At 42.8% G+C, this 25,435-nt stretch overlaps 1 protein-coding gene across 5 annotated transcripts; it reads right to left on the bottom strand.

Moving 5' to 3' along the window:
* Positions 1 to 6,870: 6,870 nt before the first annotated feature.
* Positions 6,871 to 24,438, bottom strand: ASIP (agouti signaling protein). 5 transcript variants are annotated; one of them, XM_014876106.2, is made up of 4 exons: positions 24,102 to 24,438; positions 12,637 to 12,839; positions 10,521 to 10,582; positions 6,871 to 9,574 (listed from the first exon to the last, which is right to left on the bottom strand). In XM_014876106.2, the coding sequence occupies exons 2-4, from the start codon at positions 12,809 to 12,811 to the stop codon at positions 9,398 to 9,400; spliced, it is 414 nt and encodes a 137-aa protein (XP_014731592.1). In that variant the 5' UTR covers positions 12,812 to 12,839; positions 24,102 to 24,438; the 3' UTR covers positions 6,871 to 9,397. The 5 variants fall into 5 exon arrangements, with proteins under 5 accessions (XP_014731592.1, XP_088031287.1, XP_088031288.1 ...); XM_088175161.1 differs by having other exon boundaries at positions 6,871 to 8,490; positions 24,102 to 24,337; XM_088175162.1 differs by lacking the exon at positions 24,102 to 24,438 and adding an exon at positions 24,039 to 24,068 and having other exon boundaries at positions 6,871 to 8,490.
* Positions 24,439 to 25,435: the final 997 nt, after the last annotated feature.

Here is a 25,435-nt window from a genome sequence, read left to right as displayed (position 1 = left end):
GGACCTTGAGGGACTGGAGTGTGTCCAGGGAATAGAATGGAGCTGGGGAAGGGGCTGGGGGAGCTGGGGAAGGGGCTGAGGGAGCTGGGAAGGGGCTCAGCCTGGAGAAAAGGAGGCTCAGAGGGGACCCTGTGGCTCTGCACAACTCCCTGACAGGAGGGGACAGCCAGGGGGGTCAGGCTCTGCTCCCAGGGAACAAGGATGGGACAAGACGAAATGGCCTTGAGTTGTTTCAGGGAAGGGATATTGGAGGAAATTTCTTCATGGAAAGGGTGCCCAGGCATTGGCACAGCTGCCTAGGGCAGTGGTGGAGTCTCCCACCATGGAGGGATTCAAAAGCTGCATGAGTGTGGCACTTGGGGACATGGGTTAGTGGCAAACTTGGAGGTTCTGGAGGGGGGAAATGGTTGGACTGCATGGTCTTAAAGGTCTTTTCCAACCTCAATAGCACTGAAATCACTCAGCAATTTATTGAAAAAGCTCAACAAATTGCTCTTAATTGGCAAGAGCACATCTGATGTCAGAGTTTTGCTAAATCATTCACAACCTTTTTTTTCCCACTCTTTTCTCTTTGTTTTCAATCCATCGGCTATTAATTCAGAGTTCACTCTAGCCTGAGGTAGAGCATCTAGATTACCTCAATAGAGATTGCCAGACCCATTGTGGCTGCTTTACAGTGGTTTTAGCGGGTGCTAATGAATGAAGAATAGCACTGAGGAGAGCCTGGCATCTCTAGGTGCCCAGGCTGGGGAGTGTCCCCTCCCCACCACCAAAACCCTTCAAATGGGCTCCTCTGGCATCCCACACGTGGCTGGTGGGTCAGAGGACAGTGACAGGCTCCAGATTTTCTCACTTCTGGGCTTCTGCACAGCAGATATCCCAGCACTGGGGCAATGTGAGCCATGGGCTCCCTGGATCTGGTGGGGGATCCAGAGAGGGGGAGTCGAGTCAATGTGAGCACAGGAGCGGGGAGCAAAGGTGAGATTCAGTCTCAGACTGGTGGAGCTCAGCAGCTTTGGATGGATGCACAGAACAGTGTTTGTTCCCTGTGCAAGGTGTGAGAGGCTGGCCCAGAGCAGCCCTCGGGCCTCTGTCCCAGCCAGGCTGAGCAAATGGGCCAAGTCCCTAGCTTAGGTTCAGCAGCCTCTTCCCCCAGCCTTGTTTGCAGGCTCATTTTGAGGGGCAAAAATGCAAGAAGTGGAATTTCCATGTGTGCCCAAAGGAGGTGCAGTTTGGGAAAGTGTGGGTGAGGAGAGCTGATGTGTGCTGTCCTTCATACAACAGCAGCTGGCTCAGATTTGCAGCTTCTTCCCACCCCTTATCTCCCCAATACCAGCAACCACTGGCTGAAGAACCGGGAAATAGTAAGTCCACTCTAGTTAATAGCTGTTGGTTAAATTTAGCTGTTCCTAGCTATTAATTTAGCAGAGCTTTTTCTACTGTTTCTTTCTACCTGACCAGGAAAAAAACCCTCAGTAGTAAAGTAGTGCTAAACCAGATCTATTTCTACACTGGGAAAAGTTCTTATTTTATGCTGTGTCCAATTCCAGGTTGTTATTTAGCATCTTCAAGTGGTTTCCACTGTCCCATTGCCTTCAGCGAGGTTGGGTTGTTCTGGATGGTAACAAACACTGTAATTCTGGGAAATCTGGCCCTGCAAACTGATGGAACCTGGTGATCAAATGAAATTAATGATGAAAGATTGCACTCCTGGTCTTCCAGCAGCTCTGATTTGGCCAAAAGTAATCAAGTATTTCTCAAATGTCTGTCAGACTAACATTCTGTTAATGCTTTCCTTATTGCTACCTGGAAAATACTCTTCTCTTGTAAATAAGGCACCTCCTGCCCCTGTTTTCCCTCTGTCATTGAATCAGAAGTGATAAGGGAGCACAGGCTGTACACTATTCTCCATTTATCTCAGCCAGAAATGCCAGACTGTGATTTTTAAATTTGCAATATAGTCTTCTTAGGTCCTGTTCTTTATTTTCTTGCAAGGCTGGAGTTCTATGAAATAGAGATTGATGGAGGTGCACAGGTTGCCTTGGGAAATACAGATCAGTGCAGAGGAGAGCAGGGCGTGGCTGAATGGATGGTACACTGATGACTCTGAGATTCATGCCTGGGCTTGTTGTCATAGCAGTGGCTCTTCCTCCAGATGATATGAAGCTAACTGTGGGGTTTTTAGCCTGTGGGGCTTTTTGCTAAGACAAATCAAATGCAGGAAATGTAGCCTGGGAAGCCTCAGCAGAGTTTGCAGTAGCATTGTTTGCCACTGGACAGCTTTGCACAGCTGTAACAATTACAATTATTTTTCTTCTCTTTTAAAATCCCCTTCATGTTGTTCACATTATACTGTTGTTCATCTATTTGAGACAGTGTGCACAGTGAAGGGGAGCCCATATGAGATCCCAAATGACATTTTAGCTGAGGAAACTGCCCAAAATGGCATGGATACCACAAGAACACTGTTAGGTAAATCTAATACATTAGCTAAAATGTAGACAGTGAGTGATGAGGGTGCTATTAAAGTATATTTGAGTATATTAAAGTCAGTAGATTATTTCCACTGATTCAGATGGGTCTGCAGTGAATGACTAGGGAATGGTGTATTTTAGTCTTTTCCTGCCTTTATCTGTATTAAATGAAAGCCACATATGAATTGTGTTATGGCATTAATATAGCCATTTTAGGACTCTCATGTTTCAGGCAGGTTTTAATCATAAAGGATTTCCTGGACGGAAAGATATGTGCATATGCCATGCTGAAATTGAAATAGTTTCTGATTTTACTGAAAAAAAAAAAACCAACAAAAAAACAAAACAAAACAAAAAAAAAAGCCAGAAAAGAAACCTTGCAGAAATGACTAAAGCCTCCTTTTTCTTCTAGAAGAGTGACTTGACCATATGTTGGCCATCTGCATATTATCTGAGAAGCTTGCCAATACAATCTTTGTAATAGCTCAAAAAGTAATCTAAAAGGGGCACTTTGAGAGTGGGTGATGGTGTTTCCAGACAGCCCCTGGCCTGGTGCTGCTCCTCCAGGTGGGAATGGTGTCCCAGAGGTGGGAATGGTGTCCCACACGTCCCAGGTCACACCTGCCAGCCTTGCATGGCTGCTCCTGGTGCTGTCACAGGGCTTCTTGTCGAAGTCAGCCAAGGGCAGGATTTCATTTCCCTCTTCCAACCCTCCCTGATGTAACTGTGCAAAGGGCAGAAAATACTTAGGTTGATTCTGAAGGACCAGAAACAGTCTAGCCTGATAAGCCAGACTGACATTGGGGTGTCTTTGTCCCCGTATCAGGGGTAATTTGCTGGTGAGGGGGAAGAATATCCCACCAAAAACCCTTTGTAGCAGTGAAACTCCATTTTACTCCATTTTAAGAGCTATTATTGTGGGTGGCCACAGGCCCAGGATCCCTGCCTCCCTCCTCCCCTCTCAGTACACCCCATCTGTGCGCTGCTGCAGCTCTGGGGGCCCCAAAGAAGAAGGACATGGAACTGCTGGAGCTCCAGAGGAGGCCATGGAGATGAGCTGGGAGAGCTGGGGGTGCTCAGCCTGGAGAGGAGAAGGCTCTGGGAAAACCTAATTGTGGCCTTTTAGTACTTGAAGGGGGCCTATAGGAAGGATGAGGTCAGACTTTAGCAGGGCCTGTTGTGGCCGGAGAGGGGGCGGTGGTTGTAAACTGAAAGAATGTAGATATAAATAGGTATAAAGAAGATTTTTGCTTTTTATGCTGAGGGTGGGCAGGGCTGGCACAGGGTGCCCAGAGCAGCTGTGGCTGCCCCTGGATCCCTGGCAGTGCCCAAGGCCAGGCTGGACATTGGGGCTTGGAGCAACCTGGGACAGTGGGAGGTGTCCCTGCCATGGCAGGGGTGGAATGAGATGGGCTTTAAGGTCCCTTCCAACCCCAATCATTCTGTGATTCTAAGAGCAAGGAAATGTACTGTGGGACTGTTGTCTGTATTCCTGCTCTTTGTGCTATCCCAGGAGCTGTTGATGCCTTTAAAAAAAACCTGTTGGAATCTGGACACTGGCAAAATGAAAGCAGGAACAGTGGAGGTTGTACAAAGAGAGGAAAGAATTGTTCATGGGGTGCCAAGATTCAGCACTGTCCGTGTGTGTGCCCATCTGTGATGTCCCCAGTTGTGTTTTTATGACTAAATTGTGACCTTTGTAAGGCTGGGGACTCCACTCATTATCTTTGGCCAGAGCTTGCCAAAAGGGACCAGTGACTTTCTCACCCCACAGTTAGAAAAGCACATGGTGCTTCAAGTGGTTTGCAGCTGGAGGCAATTATTTCTTTCCTACTACAAAAACATAAGATTATTTTTTTTGGTTGGCAGTGAATAGCTGCTTGCTGTGCATTCTTGGTTTTGGAAATGAGGTGCATGTGGGAAATCCACTACAGATGTTACAGGGGTAAATGCATTTTGGAGTGCAGTAACCACAGCAGGCCATGTGTTTCCATCTCATGTGTTTCCTGCTGGCTTCTGGAGATCACTGTGTGAGGAGCACTGTCCAGAAGAGCAGCAGGCTGGAGCTCGGGAATAGAAAAGAATTGTTCCTGGGTTTGTTAGGGGAATCCATTGTTAATTGTTTTCTTTTCCAGGCCTGAGTGTGCAACTCAGAGGCATGTCTTGGAGTTAAATAGATCACTGGATGTGAACAAGTGTTGAATTGGTCTGTTTAGCATGTTTATGGAATCACTTCTAGCCATAGACTAGTATAATTCATCTTAAAATGTTCTGTTGAAATATATTATGATTTAATGGTTTTCTGCATTGGCCTTGAGTACCATTTAATGTCTACACCCACCCAGGGAGTGAGCTGGAGGCTGCAGTACCTCAGGAGCAGTGTGCCCCACAATGCTCTGAGAGGCTCTTTGCTGTAGCACTGGATGGATGTCATTTGTGTTCTGTAAAATACAGCTCCCACAGAGTCACAGCTTGGCATGTCACACACAGATTCTTCCTTGGCCCCTCAGTGTGGTTATAAAGATTCCTTTCCGCTGCTCCAACAATTCTTTTCATCGTGGGTTTGACTGTCTTCAGAGGGGCCTCATTCAGTCTTTCACCACCCTCAGCCAAAGCAGCATCACAGACACTGCCAACTCTTCTAGAGAACTTGAAAAAAGTCATTTTACCTTCCAACAAATCTTCCTTCTCTCAGCAATTCCTAAAGGCTTCGGTTGGTTTCTTTTGGGGTCCTCCAGAGAATTGGTGATTAGCTTGGAAAGCTATGGTGTGTTTGGAGGTAGTTTGGTGTAGCCATTAAAGTGTTAATTCTACCACTTGTTTTATCCATCAGGATAAATTTGGGTTTATAGGCTTTGAGTTGTGTGACAATAAGCAATCAAGTCAGGAAAATACAGTATCTGTTTCAAATTTACACAAGGCAGGCGATATGCAGAAAAGCTAACAGTGATTTATTTGCGTTTCATCCTACAAACCTGTAACTGGGGTAAAATTTCCATTAGTCTCTAGGAGGACAATGACTCTGTCACAGAGCATTCCTGAGACTGTCTCTACACTTGAATTCCAGTAAGTTTTCAGTGGAGACATTTTGGTATGTGACAAAAATTTTGGTGTAAAAATTGCATACTCCATCTTTGTCATGTGCATGTTTTATCATCTGTGTGCTGATGACATTTCAGGTGGGGACCTTGGGGGGACTCCTGCACTGACAAACATCCCCTCAGTATAAATAACTGCTCAAACTAAAGAAACTGAAGCAAATATTTGGTGTACATATTTTGCTGATTTCTGCATCCTGTGTCAATACCTCATGCAAGGTGATTTTTACCCAGAAAAGTGAAGTCACTAAGGCTAATAACAATTTCAGAGTACTTGATTATATGTGTTCTCTGGTGTGATAGATGAACAACAAAGAAAGAAAAGCCTCTTTCTAATCAATTCCAGTTGCAAAGAAGGCTTATGAATAAATCAAATTTAAAAATACACTACAGATAGATGCTATATTAAAAACCACGTGCATACATGTTGAAAAAGAAATCGACTTACTGTCATTTACAGCTTTTTTTCCTTTTCCTTCGTTGCCTACACACCTGTCCTTGTCTGGGTCAGCTGCTGTGTCTGTAGGTCCTTGGGGAGCCTTGGCACTTTGATTTCCTTGTCTGAGAGCCCCATGTTGTGCTGCATGTCCAGCAGTGATGTGGATGAGGGGGCAGAGGGAGCCCCCAGAGGTGTGTGGGAGGAGGGCTGATGTGCCAGAGGAATGTGCTGCTGTCCAGAGGGAGCAGGCCAGGCTGGACAGCTCAACAAGGAGGAGCACAAAGTCCTGTCCCTGGGCATGAACAAGCCCAGGACACTCTGGGGGACACACAGCAGAGAGTCAGGAAAGGCCCTGGGGCACCTGGTGAGCACCAAGAAGGTGAACTGTGCCCTGGGCATTGTTGGGAGCATTGTCACCAGGTCAAGGAGGGGATCCCTCCTGTGTCCAGTTTGGGCTCCCCAGTGGGAGAGAGACAGGGACATACTGGAGAGAGTCAAACATGAGGAAACATTTCTTTTTCTGGTTTTAATGGTGAGTGGCGATGACCGAGCACCAGGACAGGTTGCCCAGGGAGGTGGTGGAGTTTCCCTCCTTGGAGATGTTTAAAAGCTGCCTGGATGTGGTCCTGGGCTAGCAGGTCCAGACGGATGGCTGCCAGAGGGCCCTGCTGACCTCAACCATTCCGAGGTTCTGCAAAGCTGGAGTGGGAGCTGCACTTGAGAGCAGCTCTTTGTTGGATTTATGGCTCTTCTTCCTTCCCTTCTGTGTGCTCCCACTCCCCTTGACCATGGTAAAATATAATTTTTCTGACCAGCTGGACTTCCTGGTATGAAAATAATCTTGTTTCCACATAAGATGTAGTGTGATTTTTGGTATGTTTTTAATATCAATCTGGTGCCTTGAAAAGCTACCTTGAACAGAGGCTAGAGAGTGTTAAAGGACTAAAGTAGGTATTTTTAAAAAAGGCCTTCAAAGGATAAACCTTGGGCAGTACAAGAACCTGTACAAGCCATGGCTCCACCCCAGATGGATGGCATGTCACGAGTTTTCGCACTTTTATAAGTTTTGGTCTGTTTTCATATTGGGGTTAACAAAAATTATAATTGCAACAAATGGGTCCAATTACAGCTCCAGGTTATGAAGTCCCATCCTCCCAGATTGCTCTCCTCAGTTCTCTGCTGTTTGTACTTTTTGGGCCTGAAGCTGCAGCGGTGCCCTTGGTTCTCGGGCTGGAAAAGGATTGTTTTGTCAAACTAAACTGTGAAGAGAACTTGCTAACACTTTTTATGAAGTTCAGAGTTATATACTAATGCAGTACAGAATCTGGAAAATATGAAAGCTAAACCTTAAGGCATCAAATCAAGAACAGTTTGTTGGTTACGAAAGTTTTGAAACAATTTGATGGGACCTAAATCTTTACCTAGTAAAAGAAGGAGCCACATTCTGAAATCCATTATAATGTATTGTTCTTCTTTCTTATCTCCTTTTTCATAATTGAGTGGCTTACAGATTCCTGAGCCAAGAAATCTGTCTAAAAGACACACTTACATATATTTACAGGAATTCAAGCTTATATCAGACATGTCAATTAATGTGCCTTATAAAAGATAAGGAATACAATGACATTCTGCCATCATTAGGACTTTTTCTTAGATTAATCTCACAGCTATATGTGTCTAGTATGAACAAAAAATTATGTCAATATCTGACCTTAGTTTTGGGCTTTAGACTATTAGATTAGATTATCAGATTATTAGAAATTTCAAAAAAACACCCTTTATATGGGCTTGAGACGCTTTGGAGGGTCACCTGTATCTTCTTTTCCTGCCTGGAAGATTTTTGTAGCCCTCAGCTGTGTTTAGAAATAAATCAGTAAACAGCTGTCTTCTCAATTAGACCTGCACAGGAGATTAAGAAATTCCTGATTGGGATTAGAAATTCATGGCTGGAAAAAATTTGATTGTGAAAGCTAAAGAGCACTGGAAGAGACCCTGGTGCAGGCAGGTGGAGAGAACGGGAGATGTGGGTTGGTCCTGGAGTGCTCCTGCAGTAACTAAGAATAGCAGGTGGATAAAAGGAAAACGCTAAAAACAAGGAAGTAAAACAGAAGAAAAAAGAGTGTAACGGAGCAGGAGAGAGACACTACAGGTACAGAATAGAGGAGGCAAAAAACAAGAGCTGGAGTCTGGCACATAAAAAGTCTTCAATGTCAGGGACGTTTTCTGGGGCTGCTCCCTCCTCGCTCTCCTGGGAGTTTAACCAAGAAGAATTTTCCTCCTGTGCCATCTTGGATACCTCAAATTTAAGGCAAAGACTTTCAAGAATAAGAGAAAGAAATCTTCTGTTGCATTGAGCTTCAGCCATCTGTTTCTGAGTCTTTAAGTGCTGATACAGCTTGTGATGTACTTTTTCCCCTGGTTGCTGCAGCACTTGGACATTGCTGCCTGAATTCACCCTTGGAGATGGTTCTGGGAGTTCCTGCAGCAAGAAAGGGCAAAGAAAGGGATTGATTGCTTGGAATAGTTTGCTCTAAGATGAACACGTGGGATATACATTCATCTTTTACTGATCTTTCCTTTCTTCCTCAAAGTCCCAGATATGTCTTCCTGTTTTGGGCCCTGTACATGCAGTGTCCTTGGCACCAGGAGAAAAAGTGCTGAGGAGTTGATTCTTACAGGTATGGTTGGGGGGAAAAAAGTATTTTTTATATTCCAAGGCACAGGTAGATTTAGGTTTCAAGTATATGTGTATGTCATACCCCTGGGAGATACTGCCTGGTGGCAGAATGACCAACACCTCTGAGGGTAGATGCTTGGCTGAGAATGACTAAAAAATGTCCTTAGAGCCTTGGGTCCATCTTTTCAGGTGGAATAACCTACATAAATTCTTGTCCTGATTTTTGTTGAATATGTGAAAATGGAGTTAACCCCAAAGCCTGATTGAGGCTATGCTGAAGGCTGGTGATGTCCCTGTGGGCAAAGCCAAGCTCTAGCCCCTCACTGGCCTAAGCAGTCCTGTTTTAGTGGCCATTTGGGTGCCATGGGGGCAGGTTTTGAGGTGCTGGTTAGACGATTCTGTAGACTGGCATAAATATGACCCTTCAAATAAAACCCCAAACCCACAGGAATCTAGAATTCATCCTAAAACACAACTCCTCTGCTAAAAAATGCCTAATCAGTGCCAATCTCCCTGGTTGTCTGCTCCCTGAAATAACATCCAGTTTGGGGAATATTACACCTTAATGAAGACTGTCCATTAAATATTAGGAGGGGCAAATTCAAGCTTCAGAGCTCTCTATTTTGGTTACTATGCACATAGGGCAATTTGAAATATCCACTTGAGAAGCTAATGAAAGACAGAAGGCTTGTCGGGCATCTGGCTTGGCTCAGCATTTGGGGTTTAACATCAGGCACTGGCAGATTGTCTGGAAGACTCGGCATTTGCACAAAGCACAGTAGTGACAGCAGGAATTCAAGTGTGGCTTGCAGGTTTTGAAGGTTGGCACACAGTTAGCAGCAGGTGGGGGCCTTGGCTTTGGAGATACCTTGTGTTTAGCATTTTTCTGGAAGAGAAAAACATGAGAATTCGTAGACAGGTGAAATGAGGGTGGTGAACAGTGGGAGGCTCTGGAGGATGAGCAGGTGGCTGTGCTAGCAATGCAGAGAGGTGCTGGGGCTGGGAAATGGGAAAGGGTGGCTTGAGACCAACCTGCTGAGCAAAATGACAAACCTCATTTTAACCATGACTGGATGGAGCTTTGGAAAGGGTCTGTAGGGAAGAGCGTGGCAGCAGTGAAGAAAGGGGTGCAAAAATGCACTCAGAAGGTGAAGTTATCAGTAAAACCAATTAAGGTGTTATGTTTGGATCTCCCAGCTTTTCAGATGAGTGAAAACTCCCTGTCAGTCTCTTGTTTGCTCAGCTGTGACATGGAGAGAGTAGGGCAGTGACTTGGCAATGCTCCACCTCGAGAGCCAGGTGATCTTCCTTGGGAATCCTCACCTGCACACACAGCTCAGGGAGTGGAAAAAGACCTCTCATCTCCCCCAGGAGTGCAGCTTCTCCGCTGGGGACTTGGAAAGGTGGACAATTTTGGGTTGCTCAGCATGTGCCTGGGTGCTGGGAGGGATCTCTGGAGCCCAGCAGCTGCAGGCACCCTGTGCACTTCTGAAACTCAGAGTGTTGGAATTGTTTGGATGGGAAGGGATTTTAAAGCCCATCTCATCCCAGCCCTTGCCATGGGCAGGGACACTTTCTGCTATCCCAGGTTGCTGCAAGCCCCATCCAACCTGGCCTTGGACACTGCCAGGGACGGGGCGGCCACAGCTTCTAATTTTTTTTCCACTATTATTGTTTCACATCTATTTTTACAACATTTAGAGCTTTAAATTGTATGTAAATTATTTAAATCGGGGAATGACAGCAAAAGCCTTGCAAATGAATGCACCAAGGGAAACTCTAGAAGTACCAAACTGTTCTAATCCGACAAAGTTTTCTGAACAACCACCTACCTTGGAAGATTTCTTGTTCTCTGCCTCTTTCCTGCTGACTTTCTGGGATTTTCTAGTTAAATCTTCAATGAGAATAGCACAGCAAAATATAGAATCAGTTTTACAGAATGTTATTTGGATGAGATAATCCTATTTTTGTTGAGAGGAGGCAGATAACCTGCATTGCTACCTCATTGCTTCATGTTTTGATGTTCATCTCAATTCAGTGTCTGAACTCTGTCACTGCTGCTTTTGTGAAGCAGAAGAGGAACTGATAGTTATATTTTAGAAGGGATTTTTGGCAGATGCAAACAATGAATTATTTCAGAGAAATAAAATTAAAGGTCTCTGTAGAAAAGATTGGGATGCTCACACATAGTGGTCACATGAACAAAAATAGGAAAAATTTTTAGAATTCCATAATTTCTTCTGTTAAAAGGTGGTGCTACATGCATAATTTTGGAAGGAATTAACAAGTGTACATTGCTTACCACAAACAAAAACTCTGCTGATTTGGCATAAACTCTGCATCTGTGATGCCACCTTTCATTCTGCAGTTCTTTGTTCCTTCTCCCCCCACGACCTCATTTTACATAATGTTTCTTGCAAAAGTGTTTAATTCATGTACCTATAACTTTGCTCTCTCTATATATTTGTCACTATATCTAATTTTAAATATTTATACTGTGTAAATTCCATGACTGTGGGTTGTTTTGGGCTGTAACACAGCAAGACTGTTTAAGTGTGAGACACTTCCCAGCCCATGAAGCTGTTATGGTATTTTTGATACCTTTATTCTGGGTGTGTGAGTTTTGTAATAAGCAGTATCTGTATGCAATGAATGATTGAGATAAAAAATATCCATATCCCCACTGGTGAATGGTGGCCCCTTATGTATTCCAGGGTCCTCTATCAATATATTTTTGAATATTTACTGATTGCTAGGATTTACAGAGTTGAAGAATTAAGAATAAATATTTTGAGCTGGTTTGTGAGGTTTCATTTATTTATCTTGTGTTGTTATAAGTTAGGGTTAGGAGATATGTGCCACAGCTCAGCCCCTCGGCCATGTCTAAAGCATGGGCTCACTTCTGTGAGAAGATGGAGAAATCAGCTGAAGGGATTGTATTTTATAGCTCTGATTTTAATTGTGGTAAAAAAGTTACTGTAATTGTGAGAGTAAAGGCATCAAGGATCACAAGGACCACGAAATGGCACAGCTTGGGAGGCTGCAGAACAGCACAAGCTTTGCTAAACTCTCAGTTAAACAACACTGAGTTAATCAGGGTTCAGAGGTTCAGATTTCTTTGGAAATGCATGTGTGGGGCAACTGTTTCTCCTTAAAGATATGTCCTGAGCAAGAGCATGGAGAAAATACGGGAAACAAGGTAAGAACCAGAGTGCTTTAAAATAAAGCCCTAAAAACCTGCAGAAAGGCAAGCTTTATTTTTTTAATTACTAACATTTTGACACAGTTATGAATGTTCTTTAGCTGACTATCTCCAAATACCCGTGAGTTTCTTGAGAGAAATTGGTGTAAATTACATGGAAAGAGTTAAGGCAGACATGATGAAAAAAATTTTGTGAAGAAAAGAATTAATCATCACCCTAAAGGGGCTCTTCCCAAACAGGACAGGTGGTCATCTGCCAGTAACTGTAGAGATAGAGCTGCTCCTGTCTTGGATAGATAAATAAATGACCCCTGGCTCTCCTTTGCAGCGTTCTTTTCTTCCCCTGTTTAATGGCCAGGTAAACTGAGGTTATATTAATACCTGTTAATACTGTTGATTTTTCTACCACAAGAGCAGACCCTTAAAACCCTCACATTATGTTCTTTTTTTCTCATGTGCATAAGATTTTCAAAGGAAGGTTATTTCCCATATTAGCACAAAATCACTTGTCTTCAATATAAAAAGGCATATAGTGTGACAGGAGCTGAAGTGAAACCCGTACAACTAAAATTATTTTTTTTTCCTCTAAACTGAGGTTTATCACATTGTCACTCTTGGGTGCTGCAGCCACCACAGTTCTGCACCCTATGAAGCCAAACAAAGTTATCCAAATAATCCAGAATAACCAAGAGCAGCGTTTCCTGCAAATCTTGTTAAATTGGCACCAAGGGGAAGGTTTTACTCACCTACTATGGAGATGGGTGGGAGATCTGAGAGGTCCATTTTGCTGCTTCTGGACAGGTTGCATTCTGTCTTCTCCTCAATGGCCAAGTGGGAATCAGAAGCTCTGAACAGGCTGTAGCAGAGCAGGAGGCTGAGAAAGAGATTCTTTCTTGCCATCGTGGGGAGGAAAAATTCCATTGTCGTGAAAACCAAAGTTGGTCAAAACCTGCAGAAGTGATGCAGGGATATGAATCTCAGCAGTGATTTTTTTGTCACATTGTGCAGCTTTAGCAACAAATTTATGAGAATTTTATTTCCAGCACCTTGCCTCTGGTACTGGAATACCTAAGATTGTAGTTGCAAGAGTGGAAAAATGCTACCTCAAACTCCCCGAGATGGTATTTTTTCCTGATTCTTTTCTCAAAAAGTTTATTTCCCATAAGATGTGAAGGTACTCCCAACTGAGCTTTAGAATGGCAATTTCATGGCCAAGGGCAGAAACTCAACCACTAACTGGGTTAGGGTGGGGTCTACCCTTCATGTGTTGAAGTGGATCCTTGGTAGCATGAGAAGGGAAAATCCAGCATGTTTCTGTTCCCCTGTCGTGTTCTGGTCTTAGTTCTTAGAGGATTTGGGAATAAAATTTTCATGCTCTTCAAATCCAGTTGCAAAAGACAAATTATTGAGCACATCCAAAAGAACAAAAATGAAAGAAATTTATAATTTTGCAGGTACATGGATGCCCTGGAAGTGTCTAAGGACAGGTTGGATGGGCCTTGGAGGTCTAGCAGGAGGCATCCCTGTCCATGGCAGGGGGTGGAACTGGATCATCTCTAAGGTCCCTTCCAACCCAAATCATTCTGTCATTCTATGGTTTTATGATTCTACACCAGGGAATAGGTTTCCCTCAGCATTTGGACCTATTCATGTTTTACTCAAGTTCCACTTGGCAGTGGTGCCACCGTTTGTGTTGCTGCTGGAGGACACAAACAGGTTGTTTTATACAGCCTGCCCACAGACTGAGATGAAGACTTTCTCTGGGACTGCTCATGAAGCCCAGTTTCCAAATATTTTCTAATCTTTTCACCTCCAGGAGAGGGGAAGGCTATTTCCCAGTAAAGGAGGTCTCATTGTGCACATCCATCCCTTCCACTTGACCTTCAGTGCAGGTTCAGCAAACACTCAATATACTCCCAGTTTTCCTCTTTTCTGCAGCACAGTGACATGCAGGGTAATAAATACCACTCCACTGCCTGGAGAGAAATGTCGTGGCCACTCGTGGACATCTCTCTGCAGGCTTTGTGCTTCATTAGTTCAGACCACTGGGGTTATAATTACCCCAGTTCTGCCAAACTCAGCTGTTCTAGAAGCCGTGAGCAGTACAATGCTAATCACACTGGGTTTTGACATTGAACCAGGAATTCAGATTAACCTTTACACATAACTGCAGTAATCATTGCACAAATGCTTTTACAGAAACCACAAGAGGTGTTGTATTTGTTCTGAATGCAATTCCTCATTTGTCAAACAATGCTTATTGATCCCACCCCACCTAATGTCTGTTTTTTTGTTATTCAAGAGCCAGGATAAATATCATTATTGGAGCTTCCTGTTTGTGTACTTATTTCTGGGCATCTTTCATTCTAACTTCTCTTTTCTGATTTGCTCATTAAAAATTGCTCATGGTTGTGGAAAGCAGGTTCCAAGAGTGTTCCAGTCTCACGCTTCACTCATTAATTCGTGTCCTACCTTTGCATTTTGGCTCATTTTCTAAAAAGTGCAAAGCACTCAGTTGTGGTGCTTGGGCCTAAATAATAAACTCAGTGTGGTTAAAACTGATCCCTGTGCTGTCTATGGAGACAGCCATGTCTGTAGCTGAAAATCAAATTTTTTATGACTTTCAAATAAAATTAGGTCCAAGTATTTTTTCTTTTAAGGGTAACAGTTGAGGCTATTTTTAGTTTTCCTCTGATACCTCTACCTAAAGCTACCAGCTAATGTTCCCACAAAATTTCCCTTAGACTCCCCAGGAATACCCCTGAGGCAGAGCTGCAAGTGAAGCTTGGCTTTTACCCCCCTTGCAGTCAGTGATTTCATCCATAGGCTCAGATGCTGCCAGACAAGACCCTCCCTTGCAGCGTGGTGGGGTGGCAGGACACCAAACTCCTCCCTGCAGTGGCCAGGGGGCTGAAAAAAACTCAGTTTCCTTTTGAATAAAATGGGTTAAAATCCTTATTCATCTGTAGAAAATGCCATAATCTTCACATAGTTTTAAACAGCAAAAAAAAAGGACATTAATTTCTAGGACTGGGATTTCTATGGGATGCCAGTGTGTTGCATCCAGATTTCTGCTCCTTTTCACTCTTAAATTGAAAAAAACCTGTAGCATACCAATGATTAAAGTCAAACTGACAAGTGGCACTGGAGGCCTTCTCTCAGCTCATTCTGAGTCCTTTGGTTCTTTCTTCCAGACTCTAGCTGGCCTTTTGTGTATTTTTCTGTCATTCCCAAGTACAGGGGCCTGTACAGAGGCACTGTCTCTTCTCTAGTTCCTCTATACCCACCCCACAATCAGTTCACTAAAATGAAATGAACTGTGTTTGTTGTACAGAGAGAAGTCCACCAGAGAGAAGTCTGTAGTGTTTGATGCAACATGCTGTTTCTCTGCAACTTTAACATTTTTTAAACTTACTGAACTCAATCTACCCTTCTTGCTCCTTTAATTTCAATTTTCTAGTCCTACTTTCTGTTTTCTTTCATTTTCAGCCATCCACTCTGCCCTGCTCCTTTTGACAGAATTCCCTTTAGGCAATTTTCTCTTGTCTGCCGTGTTAGTTATTTTTCCTTTGCACACTTTTATTGCTTTCCTACCTTTGTCCTCAGCATCTCCAGCTGGATAATCCTGAGGAATGAAGCAGTGAAACTGGATGAGATGCAGCAGTGCAGAGGCCACTTTCAGACACTTTAGCTTGAGAGCAAAAGGCCATTAATTTCTGAAGGTAATGACTTCTGGATTTCAAATGATGGAAGAAGAACTGCCCCTATTGTTCACAGCATGAATGCAGCTGTGTATAAAAAGGTAGTTGAATTCTGGGGTGTCTAGAGAAGTGTTTTGTAACTGAAATATGAAAGTATTTAATATTTTATGCACATACTGGTCTTCATTTAGAGAATCATGTCCAATTTTGGTCAGCCTTGTGGAGCAAAAATGTGTGTGAGTCAGAATGAATGCCAGCAAAGAATAATAATTGCTTGAGATAAAAAGATCCAGCAACACCTCCAGAGGTCCTGTGTTTTACACCCAATTTCCCTATACTCCACTGGCAAAAGTTCCCTTTTTGGCATCAATCCTTCCTATGATCTCCAAATCTTTGGGGCTCCTTGATGCCTACAGAGCATTTATGAAGGTCAGACAATATAAAAAGATTTGCCATGTGCAGGAATATGCAATGACAGGCATAATTGGGATTGTATACATTTCAAACCCCTGATTTACAGATGCTGTATATATTATTGTGTATATAAATATAAATGCAACTATTTTTAACTCTGTGTGTGTATGTGAGAGGGGACAGCTCAGCACAGACTCTTTCAAACCACCCTGTGTGTATTTTTCTCTATATCTATGTTGGTTTGTCAAGCCCTCTGTAATTAGGCATATGTCAGACTGTTTAGACCAAGACCATTTGAGCTTGGATAGGCTGGAAATGAAGAAAACAAATTTCCCTCTGGAGGATCTGCAGTTGAGTTCTTTGTGCCATCATAGCTCAAATTCCAGGTAAAAAGGTGGGAATCACACTTTATGGCAGCAAGGAGCCAAGACTCCCTGGCTTTCAGGGACAGCTGTGGTCAGACTGAAAAGTCCTCTTAAAGAAAAAAAAAAATTGTCCATCACAGTCTCTGCAACTCAGGATAAATGACTCTGCTTGTTCTCCTCTCCCCTAGTGCCCGTTTGGAGCCATGGACCCTCTGGTCTTTGCTCAGGATGGACAGAACAACAAGCAGAGGTTTGCATTACAGGAGAAAAGTTTCAGAGGAGACATAAGGGAAACCTTTGCCATATGCAGTGTAGGGAAACACTGCAATCCTTGCCTGGAGAGAATGATTCAGTTTTCAAAGTCAGGGAGATTTAGGAATGAATTGAATGTCTGTCAGTCAGTGAAATATCAGGTGTGATGCAGTCTGTAAAGCACCATTGAGGGCTGGAGCCTTGCCTCACTTTCCATACAGATATCAGATGCCACAAGTGAGGATGGAGTGAATCTTAAAATAGGAATAGATTAAAACCAGAAATACTTAGACAGAACTAACATCTAAAGAAGTAACTCTGATGCAAGCTGTGTTCTACCCAGGTGGAAAGGCCCAGGGAATCAAGAATTCTAAAGTCTGTTTGCAGGGATGGGGATGAATGATGCAGCTCTTGTAAATGGTTTCAGGGATGTGGCCTGTACCAGAGCTATTGTGCTCATTACTGTGCTTGCAGTGGATTTAGAAGTGACTACTGAACCCAGTATTTAGAGGAACCTTAAGAAAGTAGCCTGAAATTCCCAGAACAGGACTGGATAAACAAAGTGCTAGGAGGGAGTAAAGCTGTATTGAAGCTTCAGCTTGCAAAAGCACACAAAACCAGTGGGATCATATGGTCTCATTTCTTCCAGGACAGGCTGGAGACCCTGCCTAGATTTCAGTATTTCAGGCTTAACTGAACCAGGTGATAACATCTGTGGTAATTCATTGCTATAAATGTCTTATTTCAAATTCTAGCAACTGAATCCTTCTAAACCTTCTTCCTCATTGTGGAAGATGCATTTACTTTCTTTTTCCTCCCCTGAGAGCTGCTTGGATGAGCACTTCCTATAAATGAGCAACTTCCTAATAATCTCCCAGCTCACGCCAACAGGTTGAGCCTGTAGAATTCTAATATAAAGACTTCTCTTCCAGTTAGTTCTTTGATTATCCACATGGCTCTCCTGTTCAGCTTGGGAAATGGATTTGTAGAGAGTCCTCAGGGCCTGAGAGAAGGCTCACACAGTATGCATCTGTTGCAAACTTGGAAATAAGAAATGCTGACTTAAAAATGCCATAGAATAGGACAAATATTGTGGAGAAAAAAATGAAGCTAGAAAAAAGTTTCAAAGGATGGCCTTGCAAATAAGACTAGATACTTTAGAGAAATAGAACTATGAAAAATGCATTGTAATAGAACCCACGAGGGGTGATTTTAGATGATTGGCTTTAAGGCATTTTATAGCATAATGTGACAAAAGCTAATAGGCCAAGAGACACTTATAATATATTGTAATTAAGAAAGAGTTGGCTTCTGATTGTGATTATAATTATAATATCTGTATTGTCTCACCCTTCATATAAGACTAAAAATGTAATAACAGTTTTTTAAACACCTCTCAGTTGCCCCATCTTTAAATTAAAAAAAACACAAAATACAACAAGCTTGCTAGTTTTTCTTTACAAGCAGAGGCAGTGACACCGATTGTGCCAAAGAATCTTCTTGCTCCACTCTAGTCATCTTTAATCAAGTTCTCTACCTTCTACTCCAAAATTTTGCTAGGATTTGAGTCAAACCAATGCTTATGCAATCCATATGGTTTAATTATCCACAGGGTCATTAAACCAGTGATAATTACCTGGCTATTCCTTGTCTTACTGAAAAGGAGCTTCTCACCCAGCTCCACCAGTTTAATAATTAGCACCTAATCTGAGATGGCTGTTTAGCCTTCCTTCAAGGTGCAGCTTGGAATTTAAGCTGTCTCTGAAGGGTATCATTTTGTTTCCTCTTTTTAAGTAATTCTAAGATTGTGTTTTAATACCATCAACCTCCTATAATATTTAGTCAGTTTAAAATGACATATGTTCCTGGTCCTAGGGTTGTTTAGAGCTGAGGAACAGGATGTAGGGACACATCTTGAGAAAGTAAGAAAATTACAGCCTGAAAAATATTCCAGGCTGGAGCTTCTCAGCTCTGTTCCCAGCCCATGAGCTGGTCCAGCTCAAGGCCAGGGAGAATTTCTCCCAGGGTGATAATTTGGTCACAATAAAAAGGAATTAATAACAAAATCAAACCCCTGTTGTGGTGTGTGCCCAGGCCCTGGCAATGGGGTGTCTTCTCTCTGAACCAATCTCCTTTTCTCTGCTCTGGGAGTTGCAGTCCTGCTATAAAACCAAGTGTGTTTGTGAATAAACTGGGCTCTTTCTTCCTGTCATGACAGACGACCATGTAGCTGTGCATCTTATTTCTGCACCCATTCCAGCTTTTCCTGCTGATCAGTTTTAAGCAGCTTGCTTGACAGTCAGAGGTGAGAGCTCGGAGAGGAGCTGAGGTCCAGGTGAGATCCCCATTTGCTGGGGGTGGGAAGCAGTGAGGAACAGGAGCTGTGTGCTGGCAGAGGTGCCCAGGAGATGGGGTGCTGCTGTGCTGATGAATCCAGGCTGTTGCATCCTGGACTTGTTGGGGCCCTGGGTGTTTCTTCCCTGCTCCGGGTGATGGGGCTGGCTCTGATAGAGCCCAGCTGTACCCTGGGATCAGGATGCTGGGGCAGAGCTGGGAGGTGCCTCCAGGGGCTCCCTGCTTCCCTTGGATGCCATGGAGAAAGGAGGAAATCCTGCTTAGCTTAAGGCACACACACCTTTTGAAGGGAAACCTGAAGGGGCTATGATTCAGTGGTTAAATTTAAAAGAAAATGCTAAAAGACTTTGTGTTCCATGTATAATGGGGTTTCTAAATATCCTATTCTTTTTTTTCTGCCTGTGTCCTTGACATCCTCAATGAGAGGGTCTGACTCAAATCAATCTTGGTTTGTAAACACAATTTCTTCTTGAGGGCACCACTTGCATATTGGTGACACATGTTGGCCTGTCCCAGCTGAGTGCTGAATGGCAGGGAGGGGAGACCTTCCTGGCTGCTGATGGGGAGAAAAGGAGAATTCTGGACATTCCTTCCACATCCTGGCAAGGTTGTGTTATCCTGACTGTGGCACAGATATTTAAGAACAACTGGAGCCATTGGATTTGCATGGAGTAGCTGCTGTACTCATGTGCCCCCACCAGAAATGAGGAAATAGAAAATAAGAATGAGGTCATTTGCATTGCTCTTGTCTGTGTGTGGCAAATCCTGAGATCAGGGACTCAGATGTCCTTGTGTCCCATACGGAAGGAAGATATTGGAGCAGTCTTGAGTATCTGTGCAAGATCAGTGACAGATCTGGACTGTCTCTACAAAGCTCTGTGAGGCACAGCTTTTGCAGGGAAGGAAGCAAATCCATGTGTAGCCCATAAGTGGGAAGGAGGAAGACAAATCTCTGGAAGTGGCAAATTAGTGGACTAACTGCTCACAGGAAAACAACAAATATTCTAAGAATTCTAAGTAACGATGGGCAAACATCCAAGAAAAAAAAGTGTGCTGTGCATTTGGGCTGAGAAATGCTGCTCTGGGAAGCAGGAATGCAAAAGGGTTTGGGATTGAGGTGGAAATGAGCTTGTGTAGCACTGCTGTCAAAAGTGCAAATGGAGCACTCAAATGGGAAAATTGGAGCAACCTCAATAGGAGGGGGGATCAGTGTGGCTGTGTCTGGAAGGCACTCCAAGAACACCACTAAGTTATTGGAAAGTGTTTGGATAAACCAAAGAAATTGAAAAGTGTGTCTAAAAAGAGCCTCAAAGCTCAATTCCTGGAATTCCAAAGGGAAAATGGGGAGTATCTCAGTTCCTGAGTGTGCTTGGCAGGACTGGAATGAGAGACTGGAGTGAAAAAATGAGTTTTCAAGCAAGCTGACAAAGCTGTAATGAGATGAAGCTGCCAGAAGTAGAAGCCAGGCCCAAAACATTTCAAGGATTTAGACCCTTCTGGTTCAGTAACAACTGTAGTTTAGAATTTCTGCCTTTGGCTTTTCTACTACAGAAACTTGATTTTAATTTTTTTTTCTAAGAAATACAGCTTCTAAGCAAAATTGCTGGAAATTACATCATTGTTTGTGTTACAGGCTAACTAATGACTAGAACTTCAGTTTTATTTATGATCTTACCAGTTCTCTGAAGATGTGCCAGGAGTGTGGATGCTCACTTCAGCTCTGGAATTCTGGGGACTCATACAGTTGTGCAAACAAAGATGTTGCTTTTACACTTAAGGCATTACAGTTTTCCTACCAAGTTGACCTACCTCTCTACTTATTTATTTCCAAGTGGGGTTTTTTTTATCTTTCTTTTCTTTTTAGGTTTGTTTTTTTGTGTGTGTGTGGGGGTTTTTTTTGTTTTGTTTTGTTTTGGAGTTTTTTGTTTCTGTTTTGTTTTTATTATTTTTTTAATCTTACATTTTGATATCTCTGCAACCACTTTAGGTCATGGAAAATAAAAGTTACCTCCAGAGTGTCAGGTATTGAGTCAGACCTATTGAAGCAGCCCATTTCAAAATCTTAGGAATATACTAAAAGAACACGCTTTGAAATTCAACTTGTAAATTATTAAAAGCTCAGTGCGAATCTTAAATAATAGATACATAGATATTATTTATATGTCTATACATAACATGTGGTAACATACATTACATCTGCTGATTCATTTTGGGCCACTGGAAGGCTCCCCACTGGGAACTGGCCATTTTCTGAACTTTTCAGGAAATACATTTCCACCTACAAAAACCATGGATGTGTCTGTCAGCTGTGCCTTGCCCGAGTGCTCCCCCAAAAGAACGTCCCTGCTGCCATCAGCAGCTGGATCTGGGACCTGCAGCTGCTCCGAGCACAGCTCCCCCTCCCAGGGCTGCTTTCCACTGGTGCAGGAAATGCCTCAGTTATGGGAACTTATGAAAAAGTTCATGGCAAAATTACTTTAAATTTTTTTTCTCTGCAGGGAGATAGGAAGAGGCTGATGTGCACACCCAGAAATTTTAACCTGGGATATTTCTATTGTCAGGACAAAAAACATACTTTGTATTTTGCTAAACAGTTAAAGTTACAATATTGAATGGATTCAAAACGCTTAATTCAATACTATTTGTGATGTAATGTCTTTCTCATTATCCCAGGTTGTTTTTTTTTAATGGCATGAGCATTTCAAAATGCAGAGAGAAGCAAATGGAAAAGCTGCAGTGAGTGTTCCCTGCAGAAAGAGCTGCCTTCTGTTTCCTAATCACTCAAATTCAATATACTTATTGCAAATAAATTAAAAGTTTAACCGCCTGAGTAAAGAAATTTGAAGATAAATTGTCTGATTTGAAAGAAAAAAGTAAGATGGCTATTCTGCTTAGGTTGGGCATTTTTTTCCATGAAATTTGCTTTTCTAAAGGAATGTATTACCATATAAAAATAAGAAAATTAATATTTCTACTATGTAAATATCCTCCATGAGCATGCACAATTAACAGGCTTCTTTATTATTTAGTCAAGACTTTTAGTACGTGTTCAGTCTGTAAAATACTGATTGATGTGTGAATTTCTGCTTCTGTGTCTGTGTGTAACATATTGAAGGGAATGCTAAAGAAAAATTTAAGCTGGCAAAATCCTTCAGTTTTCAGTGAATTGGGGGTTTTTTATGTACAAGAAAAAGGGAAGATAATTAGGGAAAATACTCCGTTATTTGTGTATTTTTGCATTTGGACTAGAATGCTGTGAAAGTTTTCTGAGCCTGTTTCAGCAGGGGAAAAAAATATTCTGTGAAGTGGGAAATGCATCGGGAATTGAAACTCTGATATTTGTAAAGCAAACACAGGATGTTCTCAGGGAAAAAACTCAAACCAGAACAAATAACCAAAGGAAAAAAACAAACCAAACTAAAACCAACAACACCAACAAAAATCAAATGACAGAAAATCTCCCTCAAGCCCTAATAATCATCAAAAGACCTTTATGAAAGAGATTGTTTCATCAAAATGAAAGTCTAAAATGAGAGACTTCAGACTATCCAAATAAAATGTCTGGAATTTTAAAGGGGGACAGTCCAGTGATGTCTCTGCAGGACTTTCTCTGGCTTGGTCAGAGCGATTCTCACATTAAGAAAATGCTCAGAAACTCCAAAATTTCCAGGCACAGCACCAAAGGCACTTCAGAACACACTGAGCTCTCCTTTGCCTTCGTGGTGTGGCTGAAAAGCAGCAGAGAGCTGTAAAGTTTAGATGGAGAAATAAAGCAGGGAAAAGTAGACAAATCTAGACCACAGAAATAAATTAGCCCTTTTTGGAAAATAACATAAGTATAAAATGAGCAATAAAATTGTTCATTTTCCAGTGATTGCAGGGACTATAAAATTGATAGACTTGGGTAGAAACTGATGTTGAAAGAAAAATTCTGGTGCAGCAAACAGCAGCCAGAAATGATCTCTGCGTTTTGTATCTTGTTAACTATGTTCAGCAACCATTGCTTGCTGAAATAGCACAAAATTAAAGAATATTAAGAACACCAATATAAGACTGGACAATGGGATATGTGTAGTGTAGGATTAGTTTTTGTGAGGTGCTACAGAGAAATCTGACAGGGCAAATCAGAAAAATAATTACAGAACATAATTTGAATGAAAAATAGTATCACTCCTAAAATAGATAAAATCCAATCCCTTATCTTTCTGGAGTTATGAAAGCTTCAGGAAAATAAAGATTTATTTTAACATTATATCATAATTTTATTTACTGCACTTAGGGGAATAAAATAGTGTATAAAATCGATAAAATCGATTGGAACAGTGTAAAAATAGAGCTTAGGAAATGTACGTTGTTAATTTTAAAATCATGTAATAAAAGAGTGAAGAGAGATAATATAACATCTAAAATAATTGTAGGGGGAAAAAACTTAGAATTAGACTAAACGAAAAAGCAAAATTTCCAACAAAAAAATATCGAAGAGGCAGAAACAACCAAACAGAAGTGAAACAACATAAACCACAGGCAGTGCCTGGAAAAGAAGGTTTTGGAGTAGAATAGAAAAGTGGAGCAAATAAATGCAGAAAAGCGAAATGGTAAAACAACGAACAAACTAATAAATAACAAAGTTAGGAGAGCTCTAAAACTTCCCTGCTTGCCGGAGCCGCTCATCAGTTCGGTGAGCAGGACGGATGGAGGGAAGGGGGATCTGCTGCAGGCAGAGCGGTGCCCTGGGCAGCACAAACAAACGTGTCCAGTTCCCCAGGGCTCCGCTCCTACCGGGCACAAACAAACGTGTCCAGTTCCCCAGGGCTCCGCTCCTACCGGGCACAAACAAACGTGTCCTGTACCTGTTCACCAGGCCCGGGCCCGGCCAGCGCCGCTCGCCATTCCCCTGCTCTGCTCGCCCGCAGCCGCCGGACCGCGCCGCTCCCCGTGCCTGCCTCACCCGGCGCCGAGGGTCACTCTGTCCTGCTTCAAGTTCTGCTTTTTTATCAGTTCCCCCCCCCCTTTTTTTTTTTTTTTTTTCTTTTCTCCCTCCTTCTCCCTGTGCTGTCTTACCGAAAACAATCCAGTGGAAAGCTGACCCTCAGCCCCTCCTTTTTCCTCCCGTTTGAAACCCACCAGAACAGAGCCGGTCCCGCCGGCTTCAGGCACAGGCGATTCCAGCTGAGATTTTCCTGTCACTCAGGTAGAAAAGGATGGATAGCAGGGAAGGGAAAGGCCTGCTGGTATCAAAGCCCATCTTTGGGCTCTACAGAGCGCGATTCGGGATTGCTGCAGGATTCCCTGCCCGGCAGGCTGGGGATCGCTGTGAGCGCCGGGCAGCTCCTCAGCCCTTCCCGGGCCAGCAGAACTGCGAGCTTTGCATTGCCTCCACTCTGAGATAGTTCTGAACTATCTCTTTGCTAGTTCACGAAAAGCCAAAATGCCACGGAGGAAAGGCTTTTTTTCTTAAGCTGATAAAGGCATGTTCAAAGACCAGATGAGTTTACCCCAATGTGGGTGCGATTATTCACAGCGTATCAAATGTCCTTGTATAATTTCAAGAGTTACATTTTACATCTCCATGATTTTTTTTGTTGGCCATTTTGCAACCATGTGCATGTCATGTGTGCCATGAGGGTTGAGGTTTTGGGCTTTTAATGCCTGCTCGGGTGAGTTCTGTGGGGGGAATAGGCAGAAACAGCTTGGTTGAGCTCTTTAATGCTGACAACGCTGCTGGTGTTTGCAGCCTGGGGCGCCAAAAGCTTCAGACTGGAGGGAATGACAAAGCAGCAATGGGTTTTTTGGAAGCCGAATGATCAAATTTGATTTAACAGCCTCAAAAGTGGTTGTATAATAAAAGTTGATTGAGGAGTTGAAGGTCTGATATGAAATAAAATTTCAGCCCCCTTGCATTTCTCTGTTTCATTAGCAAGTCTGAATATTTTAGTGCTGAAGATCTCATCAGGACTAATCTGGGGTTGGAAAAATGCCTCTTTGGGAGGTCTTTTTATTACTTTTTTCCTTTCTCTCAGTCAGCCTCCCAAACTGTGGCAGTTTAGGTGAGAAAGATGAAGAAAGGTAACACGAGCTAACTTTACAAGAATTGAAAAAATTACAAAGAAACATGGGGCCATGGGAATTGCTGCCTTGGAGCAGGAACCACTCCTTACAACCCCCAAACTGGAAAATTCTGTAAATATCTAAAGTTGTTTATTTTCTTTTTTATTACTTCTGATTGAAGGTACTAGCTGTTGATGATGTTGCAGTGTTTCAGAGTGCAGAACATCTGCTAAAGGAGATACACAGTGCTCAGCCTGTGTTTCTTCCTAAAAGCATCCAGAATATTACCTTGGATCTTGGGACACTTGGGGGTTACCCACCAATGCAGTTCCTGCATGAAGGAAAGATGTGCCCAGCCTCCAGAAATATGGGGGACAGAAGGGGACTTACACACACCTTAGCTCTGCCAG

Source organism: Sturnus vulgaris, chromosome 17 (assembly GCF_052056855.1).
Source record: "Sturnus vulgaris isolate bStuVul1 chromosome 17, bStuVul1.hap1, whole genome shotgun sequence".
Lineage (NCBI taxonomy): Eukaryota > Metazoa > Chordata > Aves > Passeriformes > Sturnidae > Sturnus > Sturnus vulgaris.
The sequence above is the reverse complement of the archived record's forward strand: the minus strand, read 5'-3'. Positions and strand labels throughout refer to the sequence as shown.

Bases quoted from the DNA above. Each gene is read 5' to 3' on its own strand.
- ASIP (XM_088175161.1), bottom strand. From the start codon at position 12,811: ATGGAATTTTTCCTCCCCACGATGGCAAGAAAGAATCTCTTTCTCAGC. The intron at 10,583-12,636 runs GTGAGTAAAACC...TTCTCATTGAAG, and splicing joins CCCACCCATCTCCATAGTAG to ATTTAACTAGAAAATCCCAG. The intron at 8,491-10,520 runs GTAGGTGGTTGT...TTCTTGCTGCAG, and splicing joins AGAACAAGAAATCTTCCAAG to GAACTCCCAGAACCATCTCC.